The 21,141-nt window shown below is 43.8% G+C and overlaps 1 protein-coding gene across 3 annotated transcripts in view; it reads right to left on the bottom strand.

Annotated features, from left to right (window-relative positions):
• Positions 1-2,336: 2,336 nt before the first annotated feature.
• The window catches only part of CPS1 (carbamoyl-phosphate synthase 1), a 130,108-nt gene continuing 111,303 nt past the window's right edge, over positions 2,337-21,141 (bottom strand). For 2 of the 3 annotated variants that reach the window (XM_037913020.2, XM_043525746.1), the window contains 6 exons: positions 20,757-20,831; positions 14,062-14,160; positions 6,595-6,654; positions 5,444-5,556; positions 4,557-4,686; positions 2,345-3,363 (listed from right to left, as the gene is read on the bottom strand). In XM_037913020.2, coding sequence (XP_037768948.1) covers positions 3,265-3,363; positions 4,557-4,686; positions 5,444-5,556; positions 6,595-6,654; positions 14,062-14,160; positions 20,757-20,831 — 576 coding nt within the window. In that variant the 3' untranslated portion in view covers positions 2,345-3,264. Of the gene's footprint in view, positions 3,364-4,556; positions 4,687-5,443; positions 5,557-6,594; positions 6,655-14,061; positions 14,161-20,756; positions 20,832-21,141 lie in introns of all 3 variants that reach the window. The other variant, XM_043525745.1, reaches the window with a different exon arrangement.

Here is a 21,141-nt window from a genome sequence, read left to right as displayed (position 1 = left end):
TTCATAGAGTAGCAAACGGGCAGTTGCAACTCTGAAGAGTGTCACATTTTGCCAGCCTCAACGTTCCCAAGATAAATGAGAAAAAGCCATTGACACGTCAACAATAGTTCATGGCAGAAAAAGAGCGTGGTACAAAGGATACTAATTGTAGTAGGGTTGTGTTTTTCCACGTCTGCATTGATCCCAACAGCTGTAGATACTTCAAGTCTTTTTCCCACCGTGTTTGCACCCTTCATTATACAAAAGAAAAGAGGAAGCTGGAAAATAAATACAATCATGTATTTTTTTCTGAGATCACAGGACGTGGGAGAGGAGGGAGTGGGAGGATTCTGCAGCTCAATACCTGCATCTTTTCTGGTCGTGACAGAAGCCACCCGTTCACCCTGTATCATGCAGCGTGACAGAAAAAGAACATACTGGGTTTTGTCCCCAGCAAAAACAAAGGAGGAGAGAAAAGGTAGTGGTGAGAGGCAGGAGTGCTTTGCTGTCTAAGGCCTTTGGAATGGCATGTAATTAAATGGGCCTGATTGTGTGTGGATTGGTGGCACCTGTGCCTGTGGGGTGTTTAGCAGCAGCAGCAAAATGGTAAGGCTGGTGTGTAATTACAGAGCGCTTAGCGTGCATTCAGCCCTGGTGTGTTCCTCTGCTAATTTCCACTTGCGTTGTGCAAGCGGCTATGGACACTGCAGAAGCTGCAGTTCAAGTACCTGCAGCTGGTGAGACAAATGAATGTGATGGCTATAAAGCTTGCTGGGGGCAGGGAGCCCTGTTGAAGAAGAATGTTAAGCTATTTCTCTCTCTGCTTCCTAAGGGATGAGATCTAAATGCCCGGTTACTTCTTTAACATTTCCATTATCTAGACACTCATTAAACAGAGCCTTCGTTACATCATCAGACTCCTTGTTTGCATCTGACATGTCTCCAGTAGTCGATGGGGTCCCCGTCCTTTTCTGGGATCATCTTTCCTTTCCGTGTTTTTAACATTAACAGGTGGATGGGCTGTGGGTTCTCTCTTACTGCTCTTTCCCACTGCTGCCTTCTCTGTGATGTACAGAACTTTCCATTTCAAACATTTGGTAAATTATTTCAATCAAGAATGACAGCTTCCCACTGGGGCTGAGGCCATCAAACCTTCCTGCAAAAAGCTGAGTCCTAATTTAAAAAGTCTTTACCCAAGTTGAATCACGCCTCACTCCAAAATACTCCATTCATTTCAAATGGGGCTAGTCACAGATGAAGGTAAGTGAGAGTGGAAGAACCTGGCCCACGTGTAGTATTTAAGAATGAGTTGGGTGTGATATGCTGGGGGGTTTCGGGTGCACGGTGACAGAAGCAAAATAGAGAAGGAAAGAAAGACTGCACATGGAAATTTCCAGCCATTACATTGTTAATTGCCAGAGGGAGGGAATGAGACAGAACCAGTTGCTGGCGGGATTTTTGCCACTGAAAATGCATAGGGTATATTTGGAAGGCGCTGCTCAGTTAACTCCTATAATTCATCTCATTTCACCACTGAATGGGCAAACAGTCAGTTGCTCTGCGCTCATTTTGAGCTGAATTTAAAAAAGAAAAGAAAGACAGACAAAAAGACAGACATCACCATTCTGAAAAGTGCAAAAACTTCACACGATAAGAAGCTGGAAGGATTTTGTTCACCATAAAAGTTAATATCTGAAAGAAACGCCAATGATAGGAACATAGCAGTCGCCGGATGGGATCAGACCTTCGTCCATCCAGTTCAGTGTCCTGTCTCTGACAGTGGCCAACACCAAGTGCACAGAACCCCATAGTAGGTCAATGTGGCATGATCTGTCCCCAAGGTCTAATCCTAAACCCTAATAGTTAGAGATTGGCTTAAACCCTGAAGCGTGAGCATTAATAATTTGTTGGTATTAACTATAACAACTCTGGAGGTTTTTGGTGTCCATTTAAGCGTCCTATGCCTCTTTGAATCCTCCTAAGGCTGGGCACTACATGTATATGTTAAGAGAGAGCATAGTTTGTTACAAAAATAAGCAACAGAGAGAGGGACAAAAAGTACTTAGATTATAAACTCTATGAGGCAGAGCCAATCTTTTTATTCTGTATGTGTGGACTGTGCCTAGCACGATGGCCATTGATCCTTGACTGGAGCCTGTAAACACTGCTGCAACAGAGACAACAAATATTGCATTAGCACGGTGGGATCTTGGGCCATGCCTCAGTGCTACTGCAATACAAAACAAATATAACCATTGGGATGGGATGGCATCCAGAAAGGAAACATTGGGTGAGAGGCAAAGACAGAGTAATTTCATCAGAATGAGCTAAGAATTGCAACACTCAGATCTCATTTTGAAAGTATTCCAGTTTAATGTTCACAATCATAATCCAAAATGTTTGAGAGCAGGGTGGCCTTTTGGGAGTATCCTTCTTTGAAGCAATATATTAGACTGAGAAAGAATCCTGTGATGCCCTGGTAGCAGTCCGGGATTCGTATAATAAACCGAATTCAAGAACTAAGGACTGAACAGAATTCAGAAGTGATTCCAGCACAAACCCCCTTCAAATCTGCAGCCTGGAAAAGCTGACACTCTGCCAGGATTAAACCAACCAAACAAAAAGTAGCTGTATACCCATCATTTGTTGTCGGAGAATAACAGTGAATTCTGGTGTTTTAACTTTAAAGAGCTCCTGCCACGCTCAACATATCCCGCTGGTCTGTACTATGGCAGGCAACTGCGATAGCATCAGGTTTGATTATTATAAAGGAGAAAGTCGCAAAGATTTTGATAGTCAACAACAGGAAACAGACAAAAACTACCTGACAGTTCAATGGGGTGGGGTGCGGAACAGACTCTAGCACTTGCACCTGAGTGTGGCAGGGGCTGTCTAAGGAGAACACAGAAAGAAACCTTCAAGGAAGTATTATAAAAAGACAGAGTTAACCACTGCTGTGTAGGACCATATACTTTTTCTTCTGTCTCCTCCAGCATAGTAGGGTCTGGCTCTACCAATCTACCAGCTAGTGAATATTAGCTGCAAACAGGGAAGGTATGGATAATGTTTTCCAACAAACATCCTGAGGGGGAAGGCTGACTGGGAATTGCTAGGTCAGAGTTACTGGGTCTTCTTGGTAAGTTACAAAGATAAAAATGTCAGATCCTAGGAAATAAATGTAAATAACCAAATATGGGCTGGACAGATGGTCTCAGCAGCCAGGATTGGGATTCCTCCTTTATCCTGGTGTGAGAAGACTTGGATTTCACGCTGGTGGTGCCTCTTCTATGGTGGATTGCTGGTATTTAATTTTCTGTAGTGGAAAAGACTCTTAGCGTCCACTTTCCCAGAGTATTTGATGGCTTCAGCAAAAAGCTTTGTCACCTGGAAATATAAAGCAGAGGAGACCGATCATTTTGCAGCCTTTTCCAGGGGGGCTGATTAATAAGGCAAGCACACCAGTTCTACACCCTGATCCTGCAAACTGATCCATGCCAGGGCCCATCCTGAGCAACAGACAAGCCTGTAAAGGCTTTTGGATCCTTTAGGAGGAAGGTGTGATATAAATGCAAGATATTCTTTTCTGCTTCATCCCAGTCTTTATAGAGAAAATAGGGTTATTTCCTCCCTTTATGGATTAAAACTCCACTATAAAAGAACTGAACACAAGCTGTTGGCAGGTTGGCTAGCTCCAGCCCGTGAATTTTGGGTCTGACCTTGCTCCCACTGAAGTCAACAGGAATTTGGTCACTGACTCCAATGGGAGTAGGATGGGCCCTTAATGATTGTTATAGATAATTGCAGAGATGGTCTATGTTCTGCTGGGAAGCAGAGTCCAGCTGTCTCCTATCAGAGATATGTTGGAATTCATAGATTTCAGACAGAAGACAAGTGTCCCCACCTTTATCAATATCTGAAATGTAGTTTGCCAGGAACCCCAGATAGCTAACAGATGAAGCTTTGTTATCAGTTAGGAAGCTAACTGGGGGGAGGGATAGCTCAGTGGTTTGAGCATTGGCCTGCAAAACCCAGGGTTGTGAGTTCAATCCTTGAGGGGGCCATTTAGGGATCTGGGGCAAAAATTGGGGATTGGTCCTGCTTTGACTAGATGACCTCCTGAGGTCCCTTCCAACCCTGATATTCTATAAGCTGCCCTAGTAAGTATCAAATTCATTTGGACTGACATATTGTAATAGTACAGATTTGCTTCAAGATTTTTAAAGAGGGGGCAACTTCTTATTCTGAGCTTCGACAGCTATGATAGAAAGCTGCTACTAAGCATGATTTACTGATGTTATAATGAACCTGTACTGGAGAATTTGCTCTAAAGACGGAATTGAGACATCAGTGGCCCTAGGCAGTGACATAGGATCTAGCCTATGCATTTTTAAAAATCTTGTCCTGCAGCACACAGTAAAGAAAATGTATTCAGGCAACCACTTTGCTGCAATTTCAGATACATCATCATTTGTTGAACATTAACAGGGGTCCGGAAATATTGGATCCGAAGCTCAAAATGGCCCCAGCACTTTTGACACTACCGTGACTAAGAGAAGAAAGAACGGCAAAGGAGATACCTGGAAGTTAGTGAGGAGAGCAATCCCGCTGTCAACAGCTGTCCTGCGGATCACATAATTATCATGGACGAACTTGGTGTTGCTGTTGGGGAGGTTAATCACCAGGTCTATGTTCCCATCTTTTATCAAGCTGAAAAGACAATACCGAAGACACTAAGGGATACTTTGCTTACTGAAAATCCTCAGTGAACATATGTATGTTCAACTGAAGAGCACTGGCATTTTTAATTCACTTTAAAATGTAATTTTAAAATGTAATGAGGAAGGACAGGCTAGTGGATAAGGCATTGCACGGGGACTCAGGAGCTCGGGGTTCACTTGCTGTGACCTTTGCCTGTGTGACATTAAATTCAGCCTTCATGTAACTAGGTGCAACTCCATTAAGGGCCTGATTCTGGGAACTGTTGAACACCTGCAGTGCCCCTTCATGGTTGCAGGAGGTGCTCAGCACCTTTAAAGGTTCAGATCCCAACTGTCCTAATTTAAAGCTACGACATACACTGCTGCATACGCTAGAGTGTAGTCATATACTGGTGCTTTGGTGAGGTATGAACCTCAATGATGTGCCAGGAGCCTAGAAAAGACTTGGAGTAAAATTGCTCCAATGCTATAAGAAATGGGCGCTATTAATTACACGCTTCTTGATTAAACAGGGGTAAATTTCTTTCTCATCACAATTACAGGCAGAGCGGAATACGCCTTTCCGCAGCAGAACAGTGACCCATAAAGCCCTGGAGTGAAATCCTGGCCCTGAAGAAGTCAGTGTGAGTTCTGCCACTGACCTCAGTGGGGCCAGGATTCTCTTCTCTCCCCCTCGCCCCCACCCCCATGACTTCACTTTTTGCTGAACACTCCCATCGTCTCCACAAACTGGGCTAAGCTCTTACCTCCTGATTGGGGGGAGGTTGGTAGTGTGGCTTTCCTGGGATGGCCAGGCCACAGGAGTTGTAGGTACACTGTTGGCATTGAGCCAGTTGGAAGTTGCTTCTGTGGCATAAAGCTGCATTGAGAGGGAAAATATATTATTGCCTACTTCATAACACAAATGCTTGTAATGTCACCATGCATTGCACTGTCTGGGCCTGATCAAATGAAATCAATAGAAAGATTCCCATTGATTTCAGTGGGCATTGGATTAGGCCCCATTTTGTGTGTCTTTATATACAGAGACACCCACCTGCAGAAGCATAACTCTCCCATTGTTTGTGTTATCAATGATCTTCTGACAGATGAGTGACAGTAAACAGCAGGTAATATTGCCAAAAAACACCTTAGGAGTCTAAGTCCCACTGACTTTCAACGGGACTTAGGTTCCTAAAACACTACTGTGAATGGTGCCATATAGAAAACAGATCAATACATCTAATATTTACATCAATACCCTGCAGCTGCCTGCCAGTTCTCCTTAAGGGCTTTCTATTAAATATGGTCTAATGCTTTACAATCATGATGTTAATATTCTCTAGTGATGATGGATCCAAGATAACCCAGAAAACAGGTTCTACATTGGACACATAGTTGCCTCATTAAAAGTGAATTGAAAGACAATACAAGTTTGTACACCCTTAGATGCTGCTTTGTAATATATTAAAGGCCCCATACAGATTTTTCACCATAAAAGGATTTTTCCTTCCCCTTTTGTGTTTAAAAATAGGACTTCCTGGCTTGCTTCTTTTTCTTGGAGAACTCTGCAAGCCTCTGGAGGACCTGTATCATCACTGCTGTATCACATCACTGCTGCAGGCTGAAAATAGAGCTGCCGTTCTTCCAGCCTTGAAAGCAAAAACCTCTGGCTCTAGCAAATTAATCCTGTTTGTTCAATTTAATAATTGTTCAGAGTTTTAGTTGTGTAACGCTCATTGACTCTGACAGGAACAATTCCGCTAAAAGTCCTTACTGCACTTTGAAAACGTAGGTGGTATGTCTCTCTTGTTTTCCTTTGTCCTCGTCTCAACTCAGAGGATCTCAAGAAGTCATTCTGCTGCCCCTTGACCAGATTTCACATCAAAACCTAGCTTTAAAACCCAAAGCAATGTACCTTGAAACCTTCTTCATGCAGCTGCTCTGCTACACCAAGGAATTTGGGACGGAAGGAATGCTGAAAAGGAAATGCAAAAGAGAGCATCAAAGCTATGGTCTAGCAACAGGGCACTTTCCCCTTCACTGGACACCATGGGGCTTTTTCAGAATATGTTAAGAGGGAGATATATTTCTTTGCTTGGCCAATCTGTGGCTGCATGTGTGGATGTGGGTGTGTCCATTTTTTTCCTCCTCACTAGACGGCTTTCTGTGTCATTCTCCTTTATAAAGACACTTGAGGACATGTGCAATATTGTAACATTACAAATTAATTGCCTGGTATGAGACTGAAGCCCAAATCCCACTATCAGCCAAGATACCTCGATATTCTAACACAATACATCCCCCAGAGTGTTTTACTGCCATTATTACATGGCCCTGCAAAATAAATGTCAGGACAACCGGACTTTTATAACCTACTTTACAAGTCTCCTCCTATGGTTTTAGCTACCATTCTTTTTAAGGCTGCTCTATAACACTTGATTTCAGGGACAGCTACAGCAGTGCCTGGTCTCAAACCCAGAAGAACTATCAAGAAGTAGCTTCAAACGGGAAACACGGGCTTTGGGCTGCTTTTGGGTGCCATGTTTGCAATTATACGACAATATCCAGGGAAGTCACTGTTTGTGTGCACACTTCACATACATACGCCACCAACTTGCCTAAGATTTAGGCACCCAATTTCCATTAGAAACTAAGGAAGTTGGGTGTCCAGATCCCCTTGGCACCTTTGAAAGACTCTCTCATAATGCACTTGCAAACCCAGCAACCATACCGAAGAAACAAAGACGTAGCATCTTTTATACATTTGCGTTTGACTTTACGTTCATCAGGCATTTTAGGGCACAATGCAAATAACATTCTAGTAAGGACATATGCTGCCTCTGTACTTTGGGGGTTTAAGGAGTGCAGAGATCAAAAGCAATGTGTGACCTTTTCACTGTAAAGTCATTCTGAATCTCAGCTGTAACGTGATTCTGACCAGTAAAGAAGCAGGATTATGTAAAACACTTTCCACACTGGAACTGCTGATGCTCTAACCCTCACAGAGGTCATGAAGGGCAGAGGAAGAAAGAAAGTGAGTCAACAAGTCTTTTGAGCTCTACAGACTCTGGCAAGAACCTCATAATAAAGTCATTTCTGTTCTATACACTAACTGGAGAATACAAATATACAACGTGACATGATTGGCAGCTTCCCAGCCAGAGAATTGCTCTGCCTTCTGGTCAGAGGTGTTGGCTTTCACAACAATCTTATAAACTTCTATCAAACCTGTACTGAACACTTGTGACACACAAAACAGCCTCTCCACAAAAAGAAATTACATCTGTCAGCTTGCATCTGAGCAGCCCCAGATTTAGAAGCTGACTGAAAGTACCTGTGTAAGAAACCATGAGTAACTAAAGAACAAGCAGATTTAGTTACTGGAAGGTATTTATTGCAGGAGGGTGACGCTTATTTCTTTTCTTTAAAGGAAAAGTTTTATAGCCTGTAATATCCTTCTTGCACTGCTGGGACATCTGGCTAGTGGTAAAGGGACAGATCTTCGACTGGTGTAAATCAGGGACTTCAATGGAGTTACATCAATTTACACCAACATCTGGCTCAGTAGGCAACTACATAATCTTGATTCTGATGCTTTGATCGTGAGCTTTGCACTTAAGTCCAGTGAGGGGCAGACAGCAGGTTTTGCTCCTAATAATCTAGGATGGTAGCTGTGATACAGGGTTACGCTGAAACTACAGGCTCAGAGAGATGGGATTTAAAAATAAAACACTCCTTTAATGTTCTCAGCATTTCATGGCTATCAGCACAGATGTAAGACAGATGCAGTCCACCCTATAGGCATCACTGAATAGCCCAATCAGGAAGGAAAATGAAAAGAGCTTTTCAACTATTCTTGTATAAAATATTTAATGGCAAATATAGGGTTCTAGCCACCCCCACATTCCACAGCTTCACAAGATTCTCCATTATTAAAAAATACAGCAGACTGTTAGGACACAGATATTCAGGCCTGTCTGTAAAGGCCTATGCTCTAAGAATGTAGGTGTATTCTTATCACTTAGCTACTTATAGAGGTATAAAAGAAAGAATCAAAATCACTGTCTGCCGGTGTTAGGGCCTTCTCTTACTGTGACGGTCTGAGGCCCTGTGCTTAGGCTAAGGCCTTTGCCTAAGCAGCAGAGGCAGCCATAAGCTGGGAAGCGACCGGTCACATCCTCACATTCCAAACTAATCACATTGAAATAAGGTGCTATTGGGCTGTTAGGAATACAATCCTGTCCTGATAATGCCTATCCCCTCCAGAGAAAGAGAAGTGCCTAGAAGATGTAAAAGGAAACTTAGTTTGATAGCATCCTGTCTGGCAAGAACTCACTTATCAATAGCTGGGATGTGAAATCCCCATTTCTTTGTTGTTCTATCACTGTAGTCCCAATTTCCCTATTGTTTGTCTGTGTAGTCTCTGTCTGGTTCTGTGATTGTTACTGTTTGCTGTATAATTAATTTTGCTGGGTGTAAACTAATTAAGGTGGTGGGATATAATTGGTTAAATAATCATGTTACAATGTGTTAGGATTGGTTAGTTAAATTTCAGGAAAATGATTGGATAAGGTATAGCTAAGCAGAACTCAAGTTTTACTATATAGTCTGCAGTCAATCAGGAAGTGAGGGGGTGAAATGGGAACAGGGAATGGGGTGGGGGAATTGGAATCATGTTTTGCTAAGGGGGGGAATGGGAACAGGGAGACAGGTGCAAGGCTCTGTGGTGTCAGAGCTGGGAAGGGGGACACTAAGGAAGGAAACTGGAATCGTGCTTGCTGGAAGTTCACCCCAATAAACATCAAATTGTTTGCGCCTTTGGACTTCGGGTATTGTTGCTCTCTGTTCATGCGAGAAGGACCAGGGAAGTAAGCGGGTGAAAGAATAAGCCCCCTAACAGAGACCCTCAATTGTTGTAAACGGGAATAGCTCCATTTAACTTCAGTGGAGTGCCACTGATTTCGACCTGCCGAAGATCTGACCTGTAAAGTTCTGTGGAACGCACGATTATGATCCATGACCTGACTTGGCTGATAATCCAACCAGAATTTTGTTGCAAGGAAAAGGAGAAGTAATGCCTCTTTGCTATTTTTAAGGTGGCTACTCCATTAGCAGCGCTTAGGAAAGCACATTGTCTAGTGGCCTCTCTAAAAGGGCTGCCAGGACTAGAAAGAGATACTAGGACGAAGCAATTGGAATGTCTCAAAGATGCTGTGTGTCATTAACTACAAATCTTTGGTTCCATTTACAATGTTTGATCAATAACTTAGCTGAGCATTTGAGCCTTTAGTGGGAACAATATATGCCAGAAGGATACAATGTGAGGAAAATTAAAGATATCCCTTTTACTTCTGGTTTTGTTTCTCCATCCTATGAGGGATGTACTCTCCTCATCTCTGGATAGTTAATACAAATGAGACAAAGCCATATTAGAGTGAAGAAACACAATATGCTAAGCAAGGGCCCCCTAGTCCCATTCAGGGAAGCTAACTTTGCCACCACTTTGGCTCCTTTTTTCTACCTTTTATAACTCTGACGGCTCAGCAGGACCTAAAAGTCCAGCCGGGAAAGCAAATGAAGCAGTTAATCACTGACCACTGAAATGTGCGAAAGGGAACGTTTATGTTCAACTCAGCTGGCCTAACATCCCCTGCAGATCAAATGTACCACCTGTGTAATAGTGTAACGAACCGGTGATCATCCCAGTACATCAGCGCCCTCTCCTGGATGGATTCAGCCGTTCAGCTGAGTGCATCACAACAGCTACGAGAGACCATCCTCTAGTTCAAGAGCCAGGGGCCTGTGCTCTGGGAACTCTACCCTGCTAGGACGTTCTGAATGATCACGGCATCTACCACAGTGAAGTCCTTGGAAAAGGAGGACTTGTGGCACCTTAGAGACGAACCAATTTATTTGAGCATGAGCTTTCGTGAGCTACAGCTCACTTCATCGGATGCATCCTGTGGAAAGCGTAGAAGATCTTTTTATACACACAAAGCATGAAAAAATCCCTCCCCCCACCCCGCTCTCCTGCTGGCAATACTGTTCAGTTTGTTTCTGATTCTGTATTTGCTACATGAGCATGTATTGCCACCGTGTTAGTTGGAGTTATCTGTTCTAATGTATGTGAATGAAATAAGAATGGCACTTCCTACTGTTATAAACCACCTCCACCCTCTCATGGCTCATTATTTACAGAGACGGGGGCTCCTTTTTTCCTGCCTGTTTATAATGGTGTCTGCTCACGCCACTATACTTCCTTTATACCTCTCATTGCTTCAAACACACATCACTCTGGAGTTTAGTTATCTAAGAAACACACTGTGCCGAAGCACTGGGAGAAGGGTGTATTCCCCTGATTTGTTGTTTTCTTTTCCAACTGTACAACACTCATAGAAAAGGACAGCCCTTTGTGCGCTCTTTAAAGTTTGTTTGGGTTTTTCTTTTTGTGAAAGATCTTGGTCCCAAGCACCATTTGGCTCCCGTTAACAGGTGCTGGTGCAGACGTCACACTAATCCTTTACATAACTCAAATCACTGCTCACTCTCTGTTTCCCCTGCAGCACTGGCATCAGGCACACAGGCTCAAATTTTACACATCAGTGCTTTCTTGAGCTGGTATTTCAAAATGTTAGCCCTACAATGATTAGCTGTGAAGATACCAACTGCAGGGCATGCTCTCCATGGGAAGAGCCCAGGGTCTGACATTAAACGGTCTCTGGATGGCAAGAAAGCGCTTTGATGCACGTTTGTAGTAATTAGCAGCAGTGGTTTAAATCCATTTATCATTCTGATGAGTCTAAGAAGGAGGCTGGGCTCGATGCTGTGTTCTCACTAGTGCAGTTGATCTACATGTTGCTTTGTAATCAGTCATCTCCTAGGCACCCTCCGCTGGCAGAAGAAGAGACTTTCCCCTACAAACCTCTCAAACTCCCCAAGGACTCACTTCTACCATTGAACCTTGGGGCCCAATTCACTCTTATGAGGATAGTGTCTGTAATAATCATCTACTGGCTGGAGAACCAGTGTTGTTTTAATTATTTTTTTATTGACTTTGTGCAACCATGTAGGATGCAAGCTCATTACAAACACAGCAGTGGTATGGCACAGGGCCATCAATTGTTTTTATGGGACCCTAGAATTTTCCAGTCTCGGATGATGTGATTGATCATCGGGGGTACATACAAGACCTTGAGAAGATTTATGAGCATATCTGACTTCAGTATCTCCTGCAGATGGTAATTACTGCAGTGTCGAGAAACTGTACGTGGGTTGCTGTTTTTCCCTGGCTTTTTTTTATCCTGAGATGCATATTCTCATTACAGATCCAGAATTGTAAATGGGCCAGGCCAAATATCTCCTTAGCTCCCTCTGCAAAAGCCCTTGCAATGAAGGACTTCCCCAATGACACCATTTAAACGTGCTGCCACTTACAGTGATTTGGAGGGAATGCTGACAGTAAGGGCTGCATCCGCAGATTCAGGGCCCAAACTGGAAAAGAGCCATTAGACCCAGAAAAGGTTGATCTGAGATTCCACGAGGTGGCCCTGCAGGCAGAGAGCGCTGTGGTCTACCATGGGTTCTGGGGATATAGTATATAGGATGGTTTGGGTTAAGAAATAAGTAGAAGTTAGGTCTGGGGCTTAAGTTAGCCTACATATAGAGGAGTGTGGGAAAGTGATAAATTGGAAACAGAGTGTTATGGGAAAGTAAGAGTTAGCAAGGACATAACCCAGGGTTATGTTACCTTTATGTTTTGGTTATAGTTGGTCTGAGTAAGGTTTTAATGAGTGTTTTTGAGAACTGTGAATGTTTTATTAAAATGCTATCTATACTGATAGTATGGGAAGGACAATGGTGCAGATGTTAATTTAAATAATGTGTAACGTCAAGACCCAATAAGAAGGTGGCGGACATCTAATTGTGGTATAGGGCTGTTTAATGTTAATTAGCATTATAATGGAGTCTAAAGGGAGTCAGGTTTCAGAGGGGTAGCCCTGTTAGTCTGTATCAGCAAAAACAATGAGGAATCCTTCTGGCACTTTAGAGACTAACACATTTATTTGGGCATAAGCTATGAAAGCTTACTTTACTCTGTTGTCAGTGGACTGATTGATACATCACTTCATCTTTGTCTGTGAGTATAATAGTAGCATTTGTGTAAGCAGTAACTGCATGTCTGTTTGCTTAACTAACCATTTTGCTTTTGCATGAAGTTTGGTTGTATCATTCCAAGTGTCGCCTAGTGGTCCTCTACTAAATATGTCTTCTGAAACCAACCTAGAGGCTTGAACCTGAAAACTAAGTTGGGTTTTATTGCACCTTTATCTTTTAACCGTGTCATATTAATTGGGAATATTTCAGCATCAAGGTAGCAGGGAGCACAAAGGAGCGGGACTGGGAGCATCACAGCACTGCTTTGTCTTGGTCCCACTCCTGTTTCACAGCTTCCTGCTGTAAGTGCCCGGTGCTGCATGCTTCCAGCTGGCTGATAGCAGCAGCATCGTGAGGCAGAGTGCCGGCTGCAGACCCCAGCAGGCAGAAGAGGAAGTAGCCATGCATACTGATCTCTGACCCTACCAGCTAATTGGTGCCACCCTTTCACTCCTATTAGGCAGCCAAGACAGCAGAACTCAGCCTGAGGAGATCCCTGCCCCTCACATATACTGAACTGTAATATACTTTGCAAAAATCTTTCATCCTAGGAGACTCTACTACGGCTCTGTCTGGCCATGCAATTTTGGTGGAGACAGAGGGACAGAGATGGCCATTTTCTGTACAGATTATTAAGTGTGCAGGTTAGCAGAGTTCCACTTTATGGGCTTGCGGGATGCTTACCTAATGGGCTTCTGCAGCAGTGTGGCTATGATCTGTCAGAAAGCTCAGGCCTCAGGACCAGAGAGAAATGCATGAGAGTCACAAGCACTTTGTGGGAACAGGGGGCAGATTTTGATTTCTTGTTGGGGTGGATCTTTGGTTAGATATGATCTGGGCTTCATCCACCACAGTGAGGCAACTCAGACCCGTCTCTGCCCGGGTCTCCCAGTTCAGGGGTCCATGGTCTCAACTCTGCCCACAGATATACTCCCCTGCAGCTCCCATCAAAGCCAATGGACGCTACGTGAGCATAGGTGAGGGAGAGATCACCCACTATGTGGAATCCAGTAAAAATCCTCCTCTAGCAAGAGAGTACACAGGTTTACTGCTCATTCCCGCTAAATACTCACACACCACTGTCTGTTGTGGCTGCAGAAGGACCCTCATGCAGAGAGCTTCCATTTAAAGCCAACATAAATAAGTGAATGGAAAGTGAAGTGCCAGTTACGCCATCTCTATACCGTCTTCCCTTTTTTGCTCTGATTTGCAAACTCTTGGTGCTCACCTGGATTCCAACCAGAATTCCCTTCTGTGGAAACTTAAATCCCGTGGAGAGCATTGCCTTCAGGAAGGCAGAATGGATGCTCTCCCCGAAGCAAGCAACCTGGGAGGGAAGAACAAGGCAGAGAAGTGAGAAGCAAACAACAACTAAAAAAACATTATGGAACATTTTGTTTAAGGCGTGCGCGTTTCCCCTCTTTCTGTAGCACCCGGCTTGACTTCTTTTGCACCAACAGAGTAAAAGCAGATCAGCACAGATGAATCTTACATTTTTAATTAAGCAATAATGAAGGACTAAGCAATCTTTTACTCTCAAGCAGCACACCATGGAGCAACATAAATGGATTCTGCTCTGAGTTATTTGGACACCAAAACACAGCGTCTGGTTCACAGCATGTGAGCTTGTAACACAATGTTTAATATGACTTAATGCTTAAATAACAGCAAATATTAGACATGCAACTGTGTGCCGGTGCCTGAATGTAAAGTTTGCAGCAGGAAACAGAAGTTCTTTGAGATATGTGGTACCTATCTGTATCCCACACATGGGTGTCCATACGTGCTGGAGTCCAGAAATTTTAAAAAGCAGTCAGCAGTGTCCACTGGCCCACATATTCACAGTAGGTCTGCTCATGCTCCCAACCAAGGAGATAAGAGGCAGAGTGGCTTGATGCCTCTCCAGTTCCTCTTCTTACCACGGATTCAACAGGATCCGTAGCAGAGTGGAAAAGGGAGGTGGTGGACTACAGATAGAGACCACGCATCTCGAAGAACCTCCTTTTCCAGGTAAGCAACCTCCATTTCTTCTTTGAGAGCTGGTCCCTATGTGTATTCCACACGTGGGTGACTGACAAGCAGTGCTCAGACTGGAGGGGTGTGTGAGGAAGCTGGCAGCATAGATGAATGCAGTACTGCAGTTCCCACTGCTGCATCCACAGGAAACGCCTGAATTAGCGTGAATGTCTTGCAAACATGTGGCTGCTCTGCATAAGTCTAGTATTGGAACGTCCTGCAGGGATGCTGGAGAGGCAACTTGCGCCCTCATGGAGCGTGCCCTGACTCTGTCAGGAAGAGGCATGCCTGCTAACCTGTAGCACTCCAAGATGCACCCAGGAACGCACTGAGAGATTCTCTGAGAGGATATGGCTTGAGCTCGTGATCTTTCTGCTATGGCAAGAAAAAGTCTTGGTAATTTTCTGATAGGTTTGGACCTTCGCAGATAGAACACTAAGGACATCCCTCTGACGTCGAGGGAATGAAGTCTTGTCTCTTTGGCAGAAGCATGGAGTTTCGGGAAAAGGACAGGTAAGTGGATACTTTGGTTTACGTGGAATTCAGAAGAAACCTTGGGGAGGAACTTAGGATGGATAGAGGCAAAGGGATACCTTTTTCCTGTGAAAAACCGTATATGGAGGGTCTGCCATGAGGACTCCCAACTCGCTCACCCTCCCGGCTGAAGGGATAGCAACTAAAAATGCTACATTCATGGACAGGTGGGACATGGAGCATGTCATCAAGGGATTAGATGGTGGTGTGGTGAGTGTTGACAGTACAAAACTGAGGTCCTATTGAGCTATAGGTTTGATCCCTGACCAGTACCAATGATGAGTCCAGAACCATGTTCCTAGATGGAACCAGAGGATGATAGTCCTTGTGTTTTGGAGCTGGAATCACCATTGGAACCAGTGGATCTTTCTTCTTGCACACTTTACCCTCCAGGGGCTTTCAGTGGTACCATCCTTTAGGACATGTGAGCGAAGGCTCACCCAACCTTGATGGGCTTGGGGAGGGATTACATCTCTTGTGGACAGTCCTGAACAGGGACCTGTCCTTGTGACAATGAGAGTGCACCCTACTCTCACCAGAAGTCCTGGAGGAAGAGTCCTTCTGGGCTTAGGAGCTGCCGACTCCACTCCTAAGCAAGAGCTTAGATGGGCACTGCTCATGTGTTGGGACCGATGTACAGTGTGTCTCCCTGGCCCAGATCAGAATGGGGCCTGACAGCATTCTCGATAAGATGCTTCCTGGGACAAAGTTCACAAGCTTGGAGTTTCCTCAGTCCCTGGAAAAATCATGGAGCAGGTCCTCAAAGAATCAATCCTGAAGCACTTACATGAGAGGAAAGTGATCAGGAACAGTCAGCATGGATTCACCAAGGGAAGGTCATGCCTGACTAATCTAATTGCCTTTTATGATGAGATTACTGGTTCTGTGGATGAAGGGAAAGCAGTGGATGTATTGTTTCTTGACTTTAGCAAAGCTTTTGACACGGTCTCCCACAGTATTCTTGTCAGCAAGTTAAGGAAGTATGGGCTGGATGAATGCACTATAAGATGGGTAGAAAGCTGGCTAGATTGTCGGGCTCAACGGGTAGTGATCAATGGCTCCATGTCTAGTTGGCAGCCGGTGTCAAGTGGAGTGCCCCACGGGTCGGTCCTGGGGCCAGTTTTGTTCAATATCTTCATAAATGATCTGGAGGATGGTGTGGATTGCACTCTCAGCAAATTTGCGGATGATACTAAACTGGGAGGAGTGGTAGATACGCTGGAGGGGAGGGATAGGATACAGAAGGACCTAGACAAATTGGAGGTTTGGGCCAAAAGAAATCTGATGAGGTTCAATAAGGATAAGTGCAGGGTCCTACACTTAGGATGGAAGAATCCAATGCACCGCTACAGACTAGGGACCGAATGGCTAGGCAGCAGTTCTGCGGAAAAGGACCTAGGGGTGACAGTGGACGAGAAGCTGGATATGAGTCAGCAGTGTGCCCTTGTTGCCAAGAAGGCCAATGGCATTTTGGGATGTATAAGTAGGGGCATAGCGAGCAGATCGAGGGACGTGATCGTTCCCCTCTATTCGACACTGGTGAGGCCTCATCTGGAGTACTGTGTCCAGTTTTGGGCCCCACACTACAAGAAGGATGTGGATAAATTGGAGAGAGTCCAGCGAAGGGCAACAAAAATGATTAGGGGTCTAGAGCACATGACTTATGAGGAGAGGCTGAGGGAGCTGGGATTGTTTAGTCTGCGGAAGAGAAGAATGAGGGGGGATTTGATAGCTGCTTTCAACTACCTGAAAGGGGGTTCCAAAGAGGATGGCTCTAGACTGTTCTCAATGGTAGCAGATGACAGAACGAGGAGTAATGGTCTCAAGTTGCAATGGGGGAGGTTTAGATTGGATATTAGGAAAAACTTTTTCACTAAGAGGGTGGTGAAACACTGGAATGCGTTACCTAGGGAGGTGGTAGAATCTCCTTCCTTAGAGGTTTTTAAGGTCAGGCTTGACAAAGCCCTGGCTGGGATGATTTAACTGGGAATTGGTCCTGCTTCGAGCAGGGGGTTGGACTAGATGACCTTCTGGGGTCCCTTCCAACCCTGATATTCTATGATTCTAAGATTCTATGATTCTTGGTGGAAATGACTACAAATATGGCATTTTGCACAGACATGTGTCTCACCCAAACAGTAGAGGCAGTGTTGGTGATCATGGCTCATGGAGAATAAGCAAGGGCAGAAGACGTAATTCTTGAACCCCAGGAACGTGGGCAAAGTTCCAGACCATCGGGAGGGAGTCCCCAGTAGAGGGAAAAACAGTAACTACACTATAAAGCTCTAACTATACTAATATAAAAGCTGTGAAGAATAAAACTATTTACAAATCTATTTACAGGTTCTATCAAGAGAGAAACTCAGGCTACACAGTGTTAAAAAGCATCTGGAGAAGCATTGGCCTGCACTGTCTCTTATGCCCTTGGGCCGGGAGCATGAGGAGATCTACTGCACATGTGCGGGCCAATGGACTCTACTTGTTACAATTTCCAGAGTCAGGCGTATGGCACACATGTGTGCCCACATGTGGACGACACATAGGGACCAACTCTCAAAGACGAATGCACGGTTGCTTGTCGCGTGGCTCTAAGCATTTATTTATGGAAAGAGTTCAGAGACCATAAATAAATAAGTAAATAAATATCTCGCTCTTATATAGTGCTTTTCATCAATAGAGCTCGAACTGCTTTACAAAGGAAGTTAGTATCATCAAGTAACACGATGTTCCAGTGAAACCTCAAAGAGTCCATTGATTGTAGATGGTAATTTCAGGTTGTACCAAAAAACCCACAAACAATAAACAGACACCTTGGGAAATAAATGCTACTGAAACTCCTGGAGGTTGGCTCAATGATGGCCTTCAAAAAGTCAGCATTTGGTAATAGCTATCACGTGGTTACTTCCTTTTCCAAGAGGAAGGCTGTGGTTTCTCAGATGCCACTGTTTGGTAACACAGTGACTATTGTACAGCTCTTTGTACTGCATGCAGTATTTTAGATTGCTAACAGACACTATTTTCTAGGGCTGGTCAAACATCGTCAAAATATGCAATTTCGTTGAGAATTTTCATCACAATTTTGAATCTTGACCAAAAAAAAAAAAGGGTCTATTGATATTTCTAAGACTTCTCACAAACATTTTCTCTCTTTCTTTTTAATCATTTCTACAGGTGGTTGAAAAAGAGGGAATCGTGAAAGAGACCTTCATTGAAATGTTGAGTTCAGAGGAAAAAAAAAAACAGGGATGAAAACTTTGTCTCACTTTTTGACCAACTCTCTCATTGTCCTTCCCAGTGAAACACATCACACTGTATTGCTCAGTATACCGAGACACACCCATACTTGTAGTAAACAGAAACCTTGGGGAAATGTCAAGGACAAATTACAGTTTACCAGCAAATATTAAAAAAAACAAGGGAAAAAATTCATGACAATTAGCTTACTGCTTTTTCATTCAAAAATCTTGATTTTCTCCACACTTTACCCACTATTAGACTGGGAGTGGTGCTCAGATCAGTCTGGGTAATAGCCAGGTGTTATTACTGTAACAGCCTACAGCTGAAGCTAAAACTCATCCTTTAAGCCGGGGTTCTCAAACTTTTGGCCACAGGAATCAGTTTATCACACCAACACCTGGATCGCAGCTGCTTGCTCCAACTCAATTGTGCAGGTTCTAAACTACGCTGATGCTTGGATGACTCCATCTGTCAGACTTGCAATATCAGTGTGTGGCTGGTCACCTAGAGATTCATCATGGATGTATGGAGAAGGCAGAGTAGAGCACCAGTCAGGCCCGTCGAGAGAAATTTGGAGCCCTGGTACATTTTGTTCGCTGGGGCCTCACCCCACAGGCTGACAGTGTCCTTTTTGCTTATATTTCACTTATACTTCAGCCTTGTATTCATCAAATGTATTTATTTATGGAAATATTGGTACTTTATTCACACAGACCTTAGAGACATTGGGGGGGAGGGGGCTGAGCTTGGAGCCCCCTCTTACCCGCACTCTAGTCAGTCCTGGCACCAGGCTCCACAACCAAAAGCGCCAATACGAATGGCACTTTTGCTAATGGTTGGGAACTGCTACTTTAAGCAAAACACAGCCTGTGCCTTCACTGGCACATGTGGTGGATTCAAGCCCAACGCACATCATGTGTGTGTTAAAATGTCTTTGTAGCATAACTGAGCCTTTTACCAGTAGAGAGTTATCATCCTTACTTCATATGTAAGAAAGATCTTTATAACAATCATGTTTCATGGCATTTATCAATATGGATCTTTCCAATTTGTAAAAATTAATAATCCCTCCTTTATGACTAAAATATTCTCTACCTCCATCTAAAGCTCAAGAAAAGTTATTCTCACTCCTTGGCTACATTTCTACATTTCTGTTCTTTTCTCCTCTCCCCCCGTTTCCCCACAATGAGTCAATTCCCTTCTGAAAGTAGGAAGGACACGTGTGTTTTTTTCTGTCCATTAATTACTATGAAAGCAAATCAGCAGCTGTACGGATTTCACATGCAATATGAAGAGCAGGCTAAAACAGTACCAGAGAGAAGCAGGAAACATGAGGTTATTTCAACCCTACATGTAGGCCTGATTCTTATTTATAGTAAGATTCCTTTACATGACTCTGACAGTGGGCTTTGTTCCTGTTATTGCCTATTCCAGCATGTGTTCGCTGGAATGGGTTTCAGAAACTCATCAGAAAGTCATAGCGTGTCCACAGCAAGGTTGGAAAAGACAGCCAAACCCCAACAGTTGTACCTGGAGTTAATACTTCAACTGCTACACTTTATTCACACTTGCTCTCTCTCTCTCATTTTGCTCCCTGGCACACATCTCACTGGTTTCCAGGCAACCATAAAAATATCACCACACATATTTGTTGCTAGTAAGTAACCTGTACATTCTGAGACCAAATACTCATGACCTGGAGTCTGCTGTTGGCATTCTGACGTGCATCGATTGGGATTCTGAAGGCTGTATATACATGTCTGTCAGGAATTAGGCGATTCATAAAATGTACTGACACGCTAAGAACTTTCCAGAACCTGACAGCTCTCTTTGAGAAAGACATTTCATGCTTTCATGGAAACCCTCGCTGACTGATGGAATTGAGGCACAGGCGAAGAGGGACATCCAGTGGCCAAATACATTTTATTCTTCAGGGGAATGCCTTTGGTTGTTTTTTTTTTTAGAAACAAGGCAGGTATCTGTGTGTTGGGGGAGGGAAAGAAATCCCAATTTTACATTTTTGTAAAGACTTTGGTTCTTTTCAATACAGCATACAGATTCCATCCAGATACTTGCACTTATGAGATCATTAACAGTATCTGTTAAAGAAAGCTTAGTAAAAAATGTGAACGGTACCTCCCCAGTGGAAGCCATCTCACATCGGAGAATAGGGTCAGCATCTCTCAGTCGGGGCCAGGAGAACATTGGAGCCTGGCAAAAGGAAGGAAAAGAATATAAGGGAGACTAGGTATTAAATGAACTAGAATTCAGGTGTATAGATTACGGAAGTGAGAGATATACAGGTCCAGGTTATGTACAAGGTGCGTAAGTGTAAGAGAAACATTGGTCTAGGTTGATGACCAGAAAGAATACTAGGCAAATGGATTTCAGGTATCCCTAGAGCCTCGGTCAGGGAATGGGATAAATGATCATGGATTTGACCAGCAAAATGTCCCTGTGAGTAACCTGAGGCAGGATTTCTAATAAATTGTGATACACTGTGATTTTTAAGAGCCTGTTT

This window comes from Chelonia mydas, chromosome 11, assembly GCF_015237465.2.
Source record: "Chelonia mydas isolate rCheMyd1 chromosome 11, rCheMyd1.pri.v2, whole genome shotgun sequence".
Lineage (NCBI taxonomy): Eukaryota > Metazoa > Chordata > Testudines > Cheloniidae > Chelonia > Chelonia mydas.
The sequence above is the reverse complement of the archived record's forward strand: the minus strand, read 5'-3'. Positions and strand labels throughout refer to the sequence as shown.